A 15,827-nucleotide genomic window follows, 5' to 3' on the forward strand; every position below is an offset into this window, starting at 1 on the left:
GAGCGGCAAACTGTAACGGATCGCTCGCATCGATTCGCGCGCGTGTTCACTCGCCGGCGAATGTCAAGAGACAATTGATTTCTCTCCCCTCCGCGACGGTGCATCAATGGCTGCAGTTTGCGTAGAGATGTGCACGAGCGCTGTGCGACGTCGGCCGACGTGCACGGCAATTTCGTAGCTCGTTATTACGATTCCTCGACGCTTTCGTCTTCTTCCGTCGCGAATGCGTTCCCTACGACCGATAGCCCGATGATAACGATTCGCTATCGTGAGCGTCGACGCAGCTGGAGCTGAGACGCGACGCTTTATTGTCGCACAAAGAGCGAATTAAATGTAACGTGGGGGCGGGTCCGTCTTTCTTGCGGTTTTTTATCTTGACGCACGGAATTATTAAGAGTTAACATATGTCGAAGCCAGAGACTCGACTTATAGATATGGCGGTCTTTCATAAGTATTTTCCATTTCCTCCGACTGAAATGAAATCGATAATCAGACGGACGCATCCAGGGCGTGTGTGAGCGTGTGAGAATGCGAATTCCGAAAGCATGTAAAATTATTTTAGCCAAAAACTGTGAAAGCCGCGAGAAGGGAGGGGAAGAGGAAGAGGAAGAGAGAGAAAGAGAGACAAGAAGCATTGGATAAACCCGTGGAATAGCATTTGCTCGATGGACATTTTTGCGCTCGATTAAACCGCGCGGCTCGTACTGATGGTTTTTGTTTCGATCGGCGAATGCGGGTCGCGTATACGCGGAAGAGTAGCATTTTCCTCGATAACGCGGGTGGAAGCATCGATCGTAAACGTCGAATAAAAGTGGAGTTTATCGAATGTCCCCGATATAACCCAGATGTTCCAGCACGCGACCCAGATAGAAGAGCTTCCCAGTGAAATGAATTTCTCCGAATTCTCGACGCTTCGACGTACTTCTAATTCATCGATAATACCTGATCTAATCGGCGAACGTTGCATTGTAAGAACTACGTACGAGCGACGTGCGAGTAATCGAACCCGACTCGCGATTTTTCAGCCTCATTGCGAGCGAATAAACAAGATGCACGAGGGGATATTTCGCTGGAAAGGAAGAAAGGAGGAAGAATAAGAAGAAGCAGCGCTAATTTCCTTCTCGAAAGGGATCGATGCGAAATTGCCACTCTGCATAAACCAGGCGCACAGGGTTCATTAGCCTTGATAGCCATTAGAACTGCAGCCTTTGAAATTTATGTAACTCGCGCTACTCGCGCTCGTTTATCCAGAGCTCAACTTATTCCCGGCGAAGGAAGAACGAAGTTTTTTTCTCCTCGCCCTCATAAATCCGTCCGATATCGATCGTGTCCGAGGCTGGACTTAGTTATCGTGTTTTTCCAAGCCTCAAGGTTGTTGCATAATCGACCGTGGCCTGCGCGTCCGGAAAATCTCGGAATGAACGCGGTCGGGGAGTAAGGCTCCTTTTCGACATCGATTTTACGATGAACGTCGAATTAGAATCGATCCCCCCCCCCCCCCCCNCGTGACAAATGGAATCAGAAATTTCGCGCGAATTGACCGTGGGAAACTAGGGCTCCGATTATCCGGAGGGAGGCGAGATACAGCTTCGAAAGGCCAAGCTTGCATTAGACATGGTATCCGAAGGCGACGATAAATATCAACGTACACTGGTCCCGTCGGCGTGTGCGAACGCCGCCTACTGACATAATAGCGAGCGATTTCCTTATCAGTTCAGTGTAACAGAAGTATATACACACGGAAAGAGGGAATTAGCTGTCCATGTGATACAACTGAAATTTCGTTACCAGACCTAGTTTTCAGCTGCCGCACACTGGGAAAAAAGACTCGAAAGTTTATTTGTAAAATACAAGACTTATTTCACAAAATTAAACGTTTACTTAAGTATGACGAAATAAAATGTTATTCTTAGCAAATAAGTCAATTAATAAGAAAACTTAGGTACGCTTCACAAAAATACATGTGTCCCATCACCGCAGTCAAATATTCTTTTCACCAACAAATATCGAAGAAAACGTTATAAGAAACATTTATTTCCGCAAAATTTCAACTTCTTTTTCTCGGTGCAGCTGCGGGGGCAAAAGAATTAGCTAAATTAATTAAATTTCAGTTGTATTATACGGACAGTCAATTTTTTACCTGTGGCCAGCTAGTTTCTAACTGTCGGAGCTAGTTTTCAGTTGTGGAAGCTACTTCTTTTTTTCCGTACTCATACGTGTGCGTATAAACCGACCGCGACGTCATTATTATTGCCTGTGTAATCAAAATACAGCGGTGTTTTACACACGCGGATAACCTTTCAATTACACCGCGAGAATATTGATAATTTAATATCGAGAGAGAAATTCGCACCGACGAAGTTTTACATTTTACTCGGATATTTTCGCATTGCGAATCGGCGTTAGACATTAATCGACGCATGCATTATGAAGCAGGTTACTCTACGGCAATACACATATGGGTCGCGCATTAAAATTGACGCGCTGTGCTAATTTGGTAAAATTCAACGCGGCATTTGCCGCGGCTATTTTGTGTCAAGAATTGATGTAATCGTTGCGACAACGGTGTCGCGTGCGCGTGTAAATATAAAATAAATAATTATATCGAAAAAATCTATTGTTTTGGACAAAATCTTTAACTGATATACGCAATCGGTTCATCAATCCTACCATAAAGTGTCCTATTAGGTTCTATGGTGGGAAACAATAAAAGGTGAACATTTTCTTAACAACCTACTCGGAACATTCAGATTTTTGTATAAGCGTTTACTTTTCTCAAAATTATTCTATTACTAATTATTTTACTTTTATGCAAGACCTTTCAACATTTTTTACGTTCAAATTTTTTCTCGTCTCGTTTACGACCAATGCGGGTATTATCGCATTATCCTTTATATCCGTATTTCTCTCTCTCTCTCTTGCATACGAAACCTCGAAACCGGATTCACCGGACTTCCGAAAATAATCCGCTCAAATGTACACCCGGCTATTATTTCGGGCGCGTCACCGCTCGCGCGAGCTGACAGTTTTCGCGTTGACCACGCTCACACACGCGTGTGACTGTGCTTGTGCAGAAGCACAATATCCGCCTATATCGATCGGCCTAAATATAACGAGGCGGATTAACAAGACCCTATGCCATGTAGCATAAGTATGGCACGACCGTATTGTTCCGAGTTCAGCGACTAAACTCGGCTGCTCTCGCTCGCTCGCCCTTGCGGGGAGAAATGTGTGTTTCAACGTCTCAAGGATATTTTCCGCCACCGGCGGCGGTGGCGATCGGGCGGCGCGTGTCCTTCGACGCTCCGCCACTTATTAATCATTCATCGCGGTGTCGGAATTAACAACGACTCGATCAATACGCGCGTCGAGTGTAAATACGAGAATGTAAATTAACCACAACGGGGAGGAGGGAGAGAATAATGGAAGAAACGTCAGACTTGGCGATTAACCCACCCTCTCCACTCCTTCCCTTTCCCTTCTCCCCTTCGCCGCATTCATAACGCGGGGTCATTAGCGATATCGGCCTATAGAAATGCATTTATGTCGCACACTCGGCGCGTCTGCGTTACGTCCGTGGTAAATTTTCCCGTTACGCGCTGAAAAAAACCTCATGTTTTTCTTTTCGGTATCCGTGCGTGTATTTTGTATGCTAATGTGACGCAAGCCAAAACCGTTAATTTTCGTTATATCGTTTTTTCCTCCAGTTTCTTGTTTACACGACCGCACTGATATTTCTCTTTTGAAAACATCCGCGCACGGTCCCGCTCGATGATAGAGACCCGCGAATCGCGAATAAAACCCCGAAGGTTCCGTGTATTTTTCTTTGAGCGAGTCCGGGACGAGTTCTCTTAAGTCCCTAATGTATGCATCGGTCTCGTCCCTTGTACCTAGTGACGACGATAGACGACGAAGCCCCGGCAGGAAAACGGAATATCGGAAGGAGAGGAAAAAGGGGACGGATGAATGTTGAATAACCAGACGACGTGAATCCCGACCCAACCCCTTTGAGAACGAACAGATGTGAGAATATGGAGACCGCGGATCTTCGAATTCGACGAGAATTCTCGTCGCACGCGAAAATGACACGGACGATGGAGCCGGCAATTAATCGAGAATTTTACTTCTTCGTCCGGAGGATGCAACATGTGGGGGTTCCCGTATCTTACGACGAAATCAACGGGTGTCTTTAGGTCGAGTCCTGTAAAGCAGAGAACGTTTAAGGGGCTACATACACCCGAACTGCTCGCAGAAACGCCCAAAATTTGAATTTTTCTACTGACCACATTATTGACTTTGTGAAGATGTCCTTTCAAGGGGTGATTCTTCATACTTTTATTTAGAGATTATATAAAGTTCATTACAAAAAGTTGATATGTAACACTATTATTACTGCTCCCGTGAGATTCGTCATCGCTAATGGGCATTTAAAATAGAGAACTATCGGATCAATTTAGCTGTAGTTTTGTGCAAATATTCTTAGTAAGATTATCTAGTCTTTGTCGTAGACTTTTTTCTGATATCTATTATAATTTTTTTATAGGCAAAATGAGAAATTTTGTGACAGAAAATCGAAGTAATGATAGCGTTACATGTCAACTTTATTTAACAGGCTTCATTTAATATGTAAATATAAGTATTGAAGAATCAATTCTGAAAAGGGTTCTTCATAAAGTCAATGCGGTCAGCGGAAAAATTCAAACATTGAGCGTTTTTCGAACCGCTCTGGGAAAAAGAAGTCCCTTTAATTACCGACGATTATCTGCGCGGATGCATGCGAGGACACGATTTCTCGGACACGAGAAATTGTAAACGCGATCATATCTCCGGCCACTCTGGCAGGCTATTTTTGACGATTAACCGTAATCGCGCGAAGAAGTTTCCCGTTTGGCAGGATAACCCTTTGCTCCGGCGGAGTGTAAATCAATTTTGCGGCGTTTGAATATTCAACGCGCCTCGGCGAGAGAATATTTCACCGGGTAACTCTCTTCACGGGCGTTCTCAGCGCAACTAGGACATGCAACGTGCCGCCTTTGCGGCGTGACGACGCGAGGAGGATGTAGACAATGAGGTGATAATTAAGACGCGGATACAAACGACGCGTCACCCGGTGCCATTGTGCCTTTTTTTCGATCGGCGACGGCGCAATAACGGCGCGCGCGTCCGCCCCAAGTCGGGATTCTTCGTTCAGAGCCACGGCCCTGGGTGGCAGCTGCAACTCCAGATGAATTACAGTGGCGTGTGAACATTCATGAGATGAGGGACGGCATTGTCGGCGGAGTCAGACACACCGAGCGGATTCACGTCCCGCCGACAACGACAGTATGTGCGCGTAAACGCCGCGTGCACGATCGACCCACATCCACATGACAGGCGACTTTAAGATTACTCAGCCCGTTCGTTATTAGTTACTCGTCCGTGCTCGTTTACAATCATTCTCGTCACTTTCACTCCGACGAGACAAACAGGCTGTCCAGGTACAAATAAAACGTACTTTCCACCGCACGGATTTATCTCGTCCAAGCGCGATTTTAATTATTAATCACATCGAACGTAACGTCGAATCGAACGAACTCCTTAATAATCAAGGCCGCCACATTGTCGCGCCACTTTTCCGGAAATTTCAATAATACACTCGCCTTATTATTTTTTCTTAAAAAGAAAATAGTTGAATATCGAACAAATGAGTTTTAAGAGATTTCCGTCCAAATAAATACTACAATGCATTTTATATTTCCAAATATTTTATATATTTTGCGATATATTTTATTAACTTTTAAATATTTTCTAATTTATTGTGGAAATAGAAAAGTGTAAAGTCAAAAAAATTAGTTAAGAAAGCTATAAAATGCTTCTACCGGTCAGATCTGACTTACTTTGTGAAAAGTGTAACTATGATTGATGATGAAAGGTGTAACGAATCTTGTTAGACGAGGATTAATAATTTTTTGAACGCCTCAAACACGATTCTAATCGATATCTTGAATGTTGAACCTGCCATGTCCTCCACCTCTTAATTATCCAATTTTCGACACTGTCAATATTCTTAGTGTGCATCGTAAGGCCAATACACACACATACATACACATGTGCATACGACATTTGACATTTCGCAGGAACCATCGCGTCGCCTGCCGATGTCGCGGTAATTTGCGGGGATTATAATTTCGCACGTGTAAAAGAATATTAACCAGAAGTGTAACAAGATTGCGAAAGTCCAATGACACTTCTTACGAGCCACGTGCGCGCGCCAATTTCGTTCTCTCGCAGTCGCGCACACAGAAGGGAAAATTAATTCCGCCCTCGTTTTCGGGACCGTTTTTTCCGCCCGAGCCGACAGTTTAATGCGTTTTTTGCGCATTCCGTTCTCAGACTCCCAATGTTAATAGAAGGAAGGAAGGAAAAGAGGAAGGAAGGAAGGAAGGAAGGAAGGAAGGAAGGAAGGAAGGAAGGAAGGAAGGAAGGAAGGAAGGAAGGAAGGAAGGAAGGAAGGAAGGAAGGAAGGAAGGAAGGAAGGAAGGAAGGAAGGAAGGAAGGAAGGAAGGAAGGAAGGAAGGAAGGAAGGAAGGAAGGAAGGAAGGAAGGAAGGAAGGAAGGAAGGAAGGAAGGAAGGAAGGAAGGAAGGAAGAAAGGAAGGAAGGAAGGAAGGACGGACGGGCGCAGGAGGAGAGCCAGTCTGGAGGCTACGGATCGATCGAAGACTCCACTTACTCTCTCTCCCGTCAGCCGTCGAGAGAGACGAACGAGGATTACTTCTTTTGGTGTTTCTTCTTACGTCCGCGCACGTTTCTTCCCTATCGCAACGCGACACGGTGCGATATTAGCTTGTTCAGCAAATTCCCACCGACTTTTTCGGGAAATTACGCGCGATCTCTCTCGTTCGTTCGAGTCTTTTGGCGCGATGATAGGCTGAGGTGAAGGGGAAGGTGGGGTTCTCCCGGAAGCGAGATAAAACGATAGGTGAGCGCCGTTAACTTTTCCCGGCACACGGTGTGGTCCATGTCCGACTTTAATAAAATTCCCCAGGAGAACTCGGCTTGCATACAGGATTATTATACCGCGGCCATCGTTGCACACGCCGCGGGTGTTTTAAAACAAGATCGCGCGTTTAATTAAAAACGCTTTTAATTAGGCGATATTAAGAGGCTAAAGCCCAATGGGCGCGAATGTTTAGATCTTAACGGACGCGCAGACAAAATGTTGCGATGCTGCGTGCACGTTGGTGCAAATCGCGTTAAAAATTTTTATTAATTGTTTGTAATTTTCCAGCGAGATTTCCTTCCTCCAACAATTCCTTCCGCTTCTTCCCTCCCTGCCTTCTCCGTCGACCGTTATAAGCTATATTTCGTCGCACTACTTAACGCGATTGTATGTACGTCCAGACTCTGTTCATGCTTGTTCATTCCAATTGGTTAGATCCGATTGGATTGATTTATGTTTCTATTTTATTTATTAAATCCGGTTTAGAGTTATAACAGCAGTTTCCGCTGCGGCTTTTGTGTGTGGACGTTTAGTATACTTCTCCATCTCTGCATTAAATAATTATTTATAGCCGCCTCTCTCTCTCTCTCTCTCTTATCTATTATTATTACTTGTACCAATTGTACTCGATAAAATTATTATTATAATTATCTCCCTCTCTTTCTTCCTTGATTAGCAAAGAGCGTAACAGTAACTCGATAGAGAGGGAAATGTGACTTCATCGTCACGCCCGATGAATTCTATCAGGTAGATCCCTTGTACCGGCCATTTTCTATGCTAACATAATTGAAATTCATTAGCTCCGTTTTACCAGGACGATCACCGTCCGACTGCCGGAGGCGACAATAGGAAACGCGTAAAAACATCGTCAGTGTAATTTACAGCGCGCCCCGGGCTCGCCCATGATTGCGAATTTCGAAGAGGCGAGGCGGGACGAGTCGAGAATAATGGAGCGATGTAAGCCCGGGGTATTCGCACACACGCGTCGCGCAGGAAAACGCCTGACAGGCGGCCGTTTATTCGGGGGTAGACGGAGATGGAGGCACGAACGTGGGCAGCCGGCCAAAGAAATATCTGGCTCTTTAAGATTCCTCCACTGGCCGAGGCCAATGACTCATTCGACACCGTCGCCGCCGTCGTCGTCAGCGGCGACGTACACGCGTGAGAGTGCGCGCGCAAGTACGCACGCGTGCACACGATCACGATCGGATTTAATCAATCGAGAAGACGCAGAGAGAGAGAGAGAGAGAGAAGAACGAGCCTAATTTGCGATTTAAAAAATTCTACGCGGTTCAATTCGCAACGATGACCCGAGCTCATAGTAATGCGAATTTGCGCAAATTTATGCGTGCACTCCGCGCCGTATTATTACAGAATGCGGTGTTTCATGAGGAAATTCTTCATGCTCTCTCTCTCTCTCTCTCTTTGTGCGGTATGCCATTATACATTATTTCGTTGAATTTTATCGTACACGCCACGATGTGCCGTTGCAAATATTGATTTCACTATAACCGCCTGATGATTTATTTATACGCCGGTAACCGGTGTATCTTCATAATCTCCGAGATATTACAATACATTAATATATCGTCGAGCATTCGGAATTACGACGCGCATTATGCGTGAGAGAGTTTAATTGTGTCGAGTGATATTATCCGGAGAAAAAATAATAACGACACGCGGAAGGTATGGCGAGTCGTTCTGCGTGGAATATCGCGAGGGAGAAGCTCGGGCGGAGCACGCGTCGCGAGAAGCCCCAGCTTCATTGATAGCCGACGACGCGTGGCTATCGGGACGGGATTTCACGTTGTAAAATATTGTGAAGCGAAATGCACGCGAAAACAAATTACGCGCCGGCGTAACTTGTTGCCCTGCCGATTATGAATGATTTACTCGACAGCGATAACACGCGACGCGGTGGCCTCGCTGTCGCTGCGGTAATCGCCGTGGAATTTCGCAAATAAGCGCACTGCGATGCGCGCGGCGTGCGTGCGTCAATTAGCGCAAAAGCAAAAGCGGTAATTGATACATCGGCCGCTCTCGCTGGCGATTATGCGCGACGTCGGCGAAATCGGGTGTAAAGGTGGCTCCACCTTTACGTTGCATTTTTAGCCAATCGATAATGAGGCTCCGCGGCAGTGCATTACTGCGGAATAAGGCGACGTAGCGTTCCCAATTATAAATTCACTCGAACGTGGACGTTTCATTCGTTCGGACGGCGCGAGTCCACTTCCTGTGACGTCACGAGTAGCGCACGGGAATGCGCGGCTTGAGTCGTCAAATCCTCCCGATCCGCGTTCCCGAGAGCCGAGAATAGTAATGTGCTCCGGCGAGTGATGAATTTCGTCGCTTCCTCATTCTTAAAATGGAAATACGAGACCGACTGTGCAGCACGCCTCCGCGGAAATAACGATCAGTCACTCTCGCAAAAAGGTCGCGCCAGAGGGTTAACCCACTTCCGACTAACGGATCGCCCTCGTACGCGATCCTTTTAACCCTCCCCCAAAAAAATACAAAAAAACGAACGTCGCGCGTGACCCGGCGATTCGAAAGGGACAATCGCACATCGTCGTTCATCGTTTCAACAAATCGATGCGTTCGCGACTACCCCTGAATATCTCACTTCGCACGTAATTTCTCCGGCTCATTTATTCGCGCGAAAAGGCGCATTAGCGGCCGGCACGATTCCTCGCGCGAGCGGTTGAACCCCATTTTCCAACGAGCGCTGTTAGAAGAGCGTCTCATTAGGCACCGTAATCTTACAGCCGCACGCTGCCCTAAATAATTAGGTCAGACACACGTGCTAAGATATGCGAAGTCGCGGGCGGAAAAGGGTTGACCCGTCGAGCGGAGGCGAGAGAGAGAGAACATTCCGCGACCTAATTCCGAGAGGATGGCCTCAGCGAACTCGAGCAAGGACGCGCGTGACGACAGCCACGATTACGCAGGACGACGTTCCGCGCATTTCCGCGGCCGAGAGGGCCACTTCGCGTGGCAACCGCGACGATCCCGAGGACTAATATACCCAGGTCCCTCCCGTGCGCGCGGAACCAACGGAATCCGATAATCGAATCCGCACGCACTCATCCACTCGCTCACTCAAGGATGACAGCCGCGCGAGGAGGGCCGAAGGCGAAGCGTGTAACGAGTCTGATGATTTCAACTGACCTGATTCTCCGTGTTGAGTAGCTTGAGTTGCTCGTTGATCAGGCTGTACTTGGTGCTCTCCTCCTTGCGCAACGCCCGCTCCTTCTTCAGCTCCGGACTCCAGAAGGTCTTGATGCTATGCATCGAACTGCCGAGTTTCTGGTTCGTCAGCTCGAGCTCCTTCTTCAGGTTACCGAGCTCCCGCTGCAGATCGTTGTTCTGGTGCTGCAGCTCGCCGATGTAACCACCGCTGTCGCGCAGCATGTGCGGATTCGGGCTCTGTCGCGCCGACCTCGAGCTGTAGAGCTGCAGGTCCTCCTCGAGGTAGAGGCCGCGGTCGCGGCTACGCTCGCGGGGCTCGCGGATCGGCACGAATTCCCGATCATGGTCGAGATTGCCGGCGGAGGCACGGTCGAGGCTGGTGTAACGCGCTACCATGCCCGCCGAGCTGGACATGGCGGGTCTCGAGGCGCTTCTGGATCGGTGATGTCCGCCCCCACCGCCCCCGGTCGACATACTCCTGCCCCTCTCCTCGAGCATCACGGGACTGCCGAGGTCCTCGTCGCGGGAGTAGTACGGGCTGCCCAGCTGATGGTGATGGTAGCTGCCGTAGCCGAGGTGCTCCGGCGAGTTGTTGCCGCTGCGGGTGCCTCGTTGCTTGCGACCCAACGGACTGCCACGACCGCTCGCGTAACTCCTCGATGGGCTGCGGTCGACGGTCGGCAGTTCGCCCACGCGACGACCGCTGCGTGGTGAGCGAGTGCCACCACCGGGACCGACCACGCCACTGCCGCTCGAATAAGGGTCCCGTGACATTCTACGAAGCTCTCCGCGATGCCGAACCTCGTCGTCCCGAGTCGGTGTCCCGTGCTCGACGCTCGCGATATTTTTCTTCTCACGCCCTCTCCCTTCCTGTATCCCCCTCTCTCTCTTTTTCTTTGTCAGCCGTGATCGCTTCTCGCTTTAACACGAGATCGCACGGTTATTGTTACGAGGTGCGAACCTACCGATTCAGGCTCTCGGTGTCCGCGTGTTCCGGCAGTGCTCGTTTCCCCTTGAGGGAATCCTGCGGATTCTCCCTCTCTCTCTCTCTCTCTCTCACCCGTGTCCCTAAATCTCCGTTCCGATCGCCGCGCTAATCATCGCTCGATTACCCTTCCTGTCACGCCTCGCGGCCGTTCCCCAGTCTCTCGTCACCCTCGCGCGTTTTTACGCTCATATCAACCGGATTGAGCGACGGGTGATCGTCAATGAGCGCTTTCCCGTCGCAGCGGGACGTCTGTCCGCTTGTTCAATTGGAGTAACAGCCGGAGGATGGAGACGTGTTTCCTCGTACGCTCAAGTCTCCACGAGATCGCCTTCTCGCCGGCGATTCGATCTTCGCTCCCTTCCCGATGTCCTCCAGCATCCGGCTATGGCCGACGACGACGACGACGAGAACGTCGCGGTCCCGGCCACTCCGCGGTCTTCGACACCGAATAAACGAGACAACGGCGTGTGTCGCGAGGACGTTTCTACTCTACTTGCGACGGCTCGCTCGTGAACGACGACCATTGACGAAGATGTGAATCTCGGGAGATAGTTTTTTCTCTCTCTCTCTCTCTCTCTCTTCGTATATCGTCGATCTCAACGAAGGCTGGTTCGGTCTCTCTTCTGTCGGTCGATCGATCTCATCGCACCATCGCGATGATGATCCTCCGTCCGATCAATCTTCTCTCTCTCTCTCTCTCTCTCTCCCTCTCTCTCCACCCGCGCCGCCCTTTCCACCCCTCGGCGAGTACAACTTCCGCGCTTCTGGCCGGCGTACTACTACTAGCGGATAGTACTACTACGCGCGTGGGTCACTTCGTACTCGGCGGAGGCGTACGGCGAGGTCACGACCCTCGTCGGCCCGAGGATCGATCTTTGACCTTCTTTCGGCGGCGTAGCCCATCGAGCGAGGGCGAATAGAGATCGAGGGGGAGAGAGAGAGAAAGAGAGGTAGTCGACTCCCTCTTCTTCCGCCTTCCGGTTCCCGAGCCGACGCGAACGTACGAACGAACGAACGAACGAACGAACCCTCTCTCGCGTGCCCTCTCTCTCGTTCCCTCTTCCGGTCTCTCTCGCTCTCTCCCTCGGCCTCCGTCGCGGCGCTTCGGATCCAAGAACCGCCCTTTCGAGCGAGCAAGCCAAGTCGACGAACCGAGCCGATTACGTAGCCTTCCTCGCGAGCTCGTTCCACCCTCGTGTGCGACGGGGCGCTCGCACACTGGCGCTTGCGTGCGTATCGGCGTGCGTACGTCCGTATACGTGCGATAACGTGCGCGTGTATATGTATATATATATATATATATATATATACGCGCGTAAAAGTCGTACGTCGCGTGCGCTCCAGGCGCGCACACACCCGAGGGTATGTAATATCTCTCCCTCTCTGATGCTGCTCTCTCTCTTTCTCCTCGTTTCTTTCTACACGTCGCACACCGCCGTTCCCGTTTCGCGAAACCACCGCCTAAGATCCCTCCTTATCGATCTCATTCTCTCCCGCCTCTCTCTCTTTCTACTCTGTCGCTTCCCTCTTCTTCCGGTCCCGTCGTCGTCTCGCCGCCCGCGCCTCGTGGACGATACCCGACGTCGCTCTCGCGCACAACCCCCTGTGTACGACGACGACGACGACGTACGGCGGGACGGACGGCGATTCAACCACCGACCGACCAACCAACCGATCCAACCGACCAACCGCACTACACTATCCACCGTCCACTACCGGAGCACAGCCACTTCCGTGCACTGACGCCGCCACCGCCGCCGCTACCGCCACCGGCGCGTTCCTACAACCCTCCCTGTGTCTTTTCCCCGTCTCCGCTCTTTTCCACCCCTCTCTATCGTTCGCGCCGTCGAATACAGGCCAGCCACCCCGCACGCATACACACACGCATACACTCGCGATTGATATCACACAGCCCCGCTCTCGCCGGTTCGTTTGCGCGCGCGCGCACGTGTGTGTGTGTGCGCCCTCCGCGGAGCCACCGCCGAAAGTCGCGGAAGAGACGAGGAGGAGCTTCGGCACGACGCGCGACGAGTCCGCGCGTACTGAGAGAATACTCTAATACCGGCTGTGACCGAGCGAGAAAGGCCACCCTTTCGTACCTCCACCACCACCGCCGCCGACGCCGACGCCGACGCGACCATCACTATCAACCACCACCACCAACATTGCCGGCTCCGCCATCGTTGGCGCCACCTCCCTAACAGCGTCACGTTCTCTACTCCGCGAATATGCTCCACGTACGTCACTCCTACACATACATTGAGAACCGCCACCCTCGTGAGCGGACGAAGGGTAAAAGCGTCGGTAGCGCCACCGGCCGACGTCACCGACGTCATCGCGACGGCCACCACGCCGAGGGGCATCACCCGCTCGATTTTCCCTACATCCCCGATCGAGCGCGCCGCTCATCATCCCCCAACCACCCCGAACGCCCCCGGTTGGCAGTGGCCGGCCAGAGTTCTTCCTCGGAGTGGCTCTCCAACGCGCAGATGCACCCGCAGGGATCCGTGTGTGCGCCGGCACGACGTCGTGCGCAAACTTCGAGAAACGAAATTTCCGGATTCGGTGGATGTATGTATAGCGAGGGAGAGAGAGAGAGAGAACGTGAACAACAAAAGTAACGCGAGTTGGCGAGGACACCCGATGACGAGGGACGGAATTCACTTAACGTAGAACCAATGTCTCGAGGGAACGGATCTTTTGAGTCGTTCTAACAAAGTCACTGTTTTATCTCCCTTTCCTGCCAAGTTGACGGGAGCGTTTCGAAGTTCGTAGCAACGACAGAGACGACCGATTCTTTTCTTCATGAAATTTCCCCTCCCACATTGTCTCGGCATGTTTACCCGAGCAGCGCGAGTCCGGCAGCGGAAAATTGTCAAGCCGACTTGATTTCCGCGCCGAAAGTAATCAGCCGGAGTTGCGCTGTCGTTTGTTGTTACGGCGGGTATTTAATGAAAATGGTTTTACGTAGAAAAGGTTAGCGGAGCGTGTTCCCGGGGCACTCCGGTCCCGTACTCCAACCCTGAATGCACGTTCCACTTGGAGCCACTTCTCCCTTCTCGCCTCGCAACGACCGTCGACCCGGCGTACGAGCGTCGCAATCAATGAAGCTACGATTCACCGAGCAGTAGCGTATCACACGGAATTGGATTACGGCGGTCTCTGACGTAGTAAAATAGTACCGCGCGTAGAACAGCGGCGTGAGAGTTGCCGCCTGGGAATAAAATTTACAATGTACGCTGGTCGGTCAATTAACGCGCCCGCGCGTTCCGATCGTCGCGTCAAACATCGCGGCGCGATTGACGGCGCGTCCTGTCGCAGCCGTGATTAAGAATAACGAGATTTCCGAGATCTGCCCGTGTCTCTCCTCGACGACAGCTTTCTGATTCGTTAACACGGTTTACCGTTTCCGGTTTATAGTTCGCTAATTTCATTCGGTTAGCCTCGTTCGCGTATACCTCGATAGCGAGATGGGACAATTTTTGAACGAACGCTGGTTTATTGAGTTGCCTCGTAAATAGTTAAGCGGATTCGTTTGGAAGAGTCGCGCGAGTAAATGGCGCACCACACACGCGAGCCAAGTTCGTGATAATTGCTGCAACGCAACGTTATAATTACTATGTCTGTGTTGATGTGTGTGGTACATCCCCGGCTCTTAATGAATGCAGTTTCATATCGCGCGTTCCGCTTTGAATCTGATTGCATTCGCGATTACGTGTCATTACAGTGACTCGCCAAGTTTTCAACAGCAGCAGCGAGCGAAACCGCTCGATTCGCAGAAAGAGAAAAAGGATACAGCTAAAAAGAAAAATAATCGGTTCGATAACAGGAAACAAATAGAAAGATACTGTATCTTTTTTTCTTTCTGACACATACTTTGCTATCATTTTCGTGTTGCTTTTATCGCCGATGCCCGGTCGTGTTCTCTAAATGCTGTTGATTATTCGGAGAAAGATTAATCAAGCAGAAAGCAGCGTCTTTTTATGTAATCTCCGTTAGATAGCCCCTCCAGACGCCTCGAAAGATTTTCTTCGATCCGACGTGATTCTCACGGTATCGTAAAATAAAATATTATTTCGAATATTATCGAATTGATCGTTACATTGTATCAATAATTCGCCGATGCCGATACCGCAACGACCACCGATCTTTATACTCGATTGTGTTTACGATCTTCTGCTAGTGTTTCGATAATGATATAATGACGATAGAGAGAACGATCCCACCGCTTCGCGAGATATGTGATATCATATTGTAAACAATATGCTCGACTAATTCATTTTTGTTGCATTTCTTTGACGACCGCAAAACGCTTATTGAGCGAGCGTTGATATATTTTAAGATACAACAGTTCGTGATCAATCTTCCACGTCATCTTTTAAATTTTTGTCTTAAATTGTAAAAGTAGGAACGTATAAAAATGTAAAAGACTGTGTAAAAAACTGTGAATACAATAAACACAAAAACAAAGCACAGATTTAGGATAAACGGGGGATATTATCTCTACCCATTACAAATATTCCATTTTGATATATCATATCTTTGATAAAAGCGTTATCCGTTCGCACCTAGAGACAAATGATAACGCATAAAATGAAAACAACTTTTCAGCCCGCACAAATAGATCATATCTACGTAGTGTCCGTGATTAAATAATATACACGCGCAC

General features: G+C 49.5%; 1 protein-coding gene across 4 annotated transcripts in view; it reads right to left on the reverse strand.

Moving 5' to 3' along the window:
• LOC106746026 (ELKS/Rab6-interacting/CAST family member 1) overlaps positions 1-15,827 on the reverse strand; it is a 97,564-nt gene that overhangs the window by 71,096 nt on the left and 10,641 nt on the right. For 3 of the 4 annotated variants that reach the window (XM_014622126.1, XM_014622124.1, XM_014622125.1), the window contains exon 1: positions 10,150-15,259. The exons of the other annotated variant lie outside the window; for it this stretch is intronic. In XM_014622126.1, coding sequence (XP_014477612.1) covers positions 10,150-10,944 — 795 coding nt within the window. In that variant the 5' untranslated portion in view covers positions 10,945-15,259. Of the gene's footprint in view, positions 1-10,149; positions 15,260-15,827 lie in introns of those variants that run through there. 4 annotated transcript variants of the gene reach the window in all.

Source organism: Dinoponera quadriceps, unplaced genomic scaffold, assembly GCF_001313825.1.
Source record: "Dinoponera quadriceps isolate SergipeBrazil2010 unplaced genomic scaffold, ASM131382v1 scaffold1782, whole genome shotgun sequence".
Classification (NCBI taxonomy): Eukaryota; Metazoa; Arthropoda; class Insecta; order Hymenoptera; family Formicidae; genus Dinoponera; species Dinoponera quadriceps.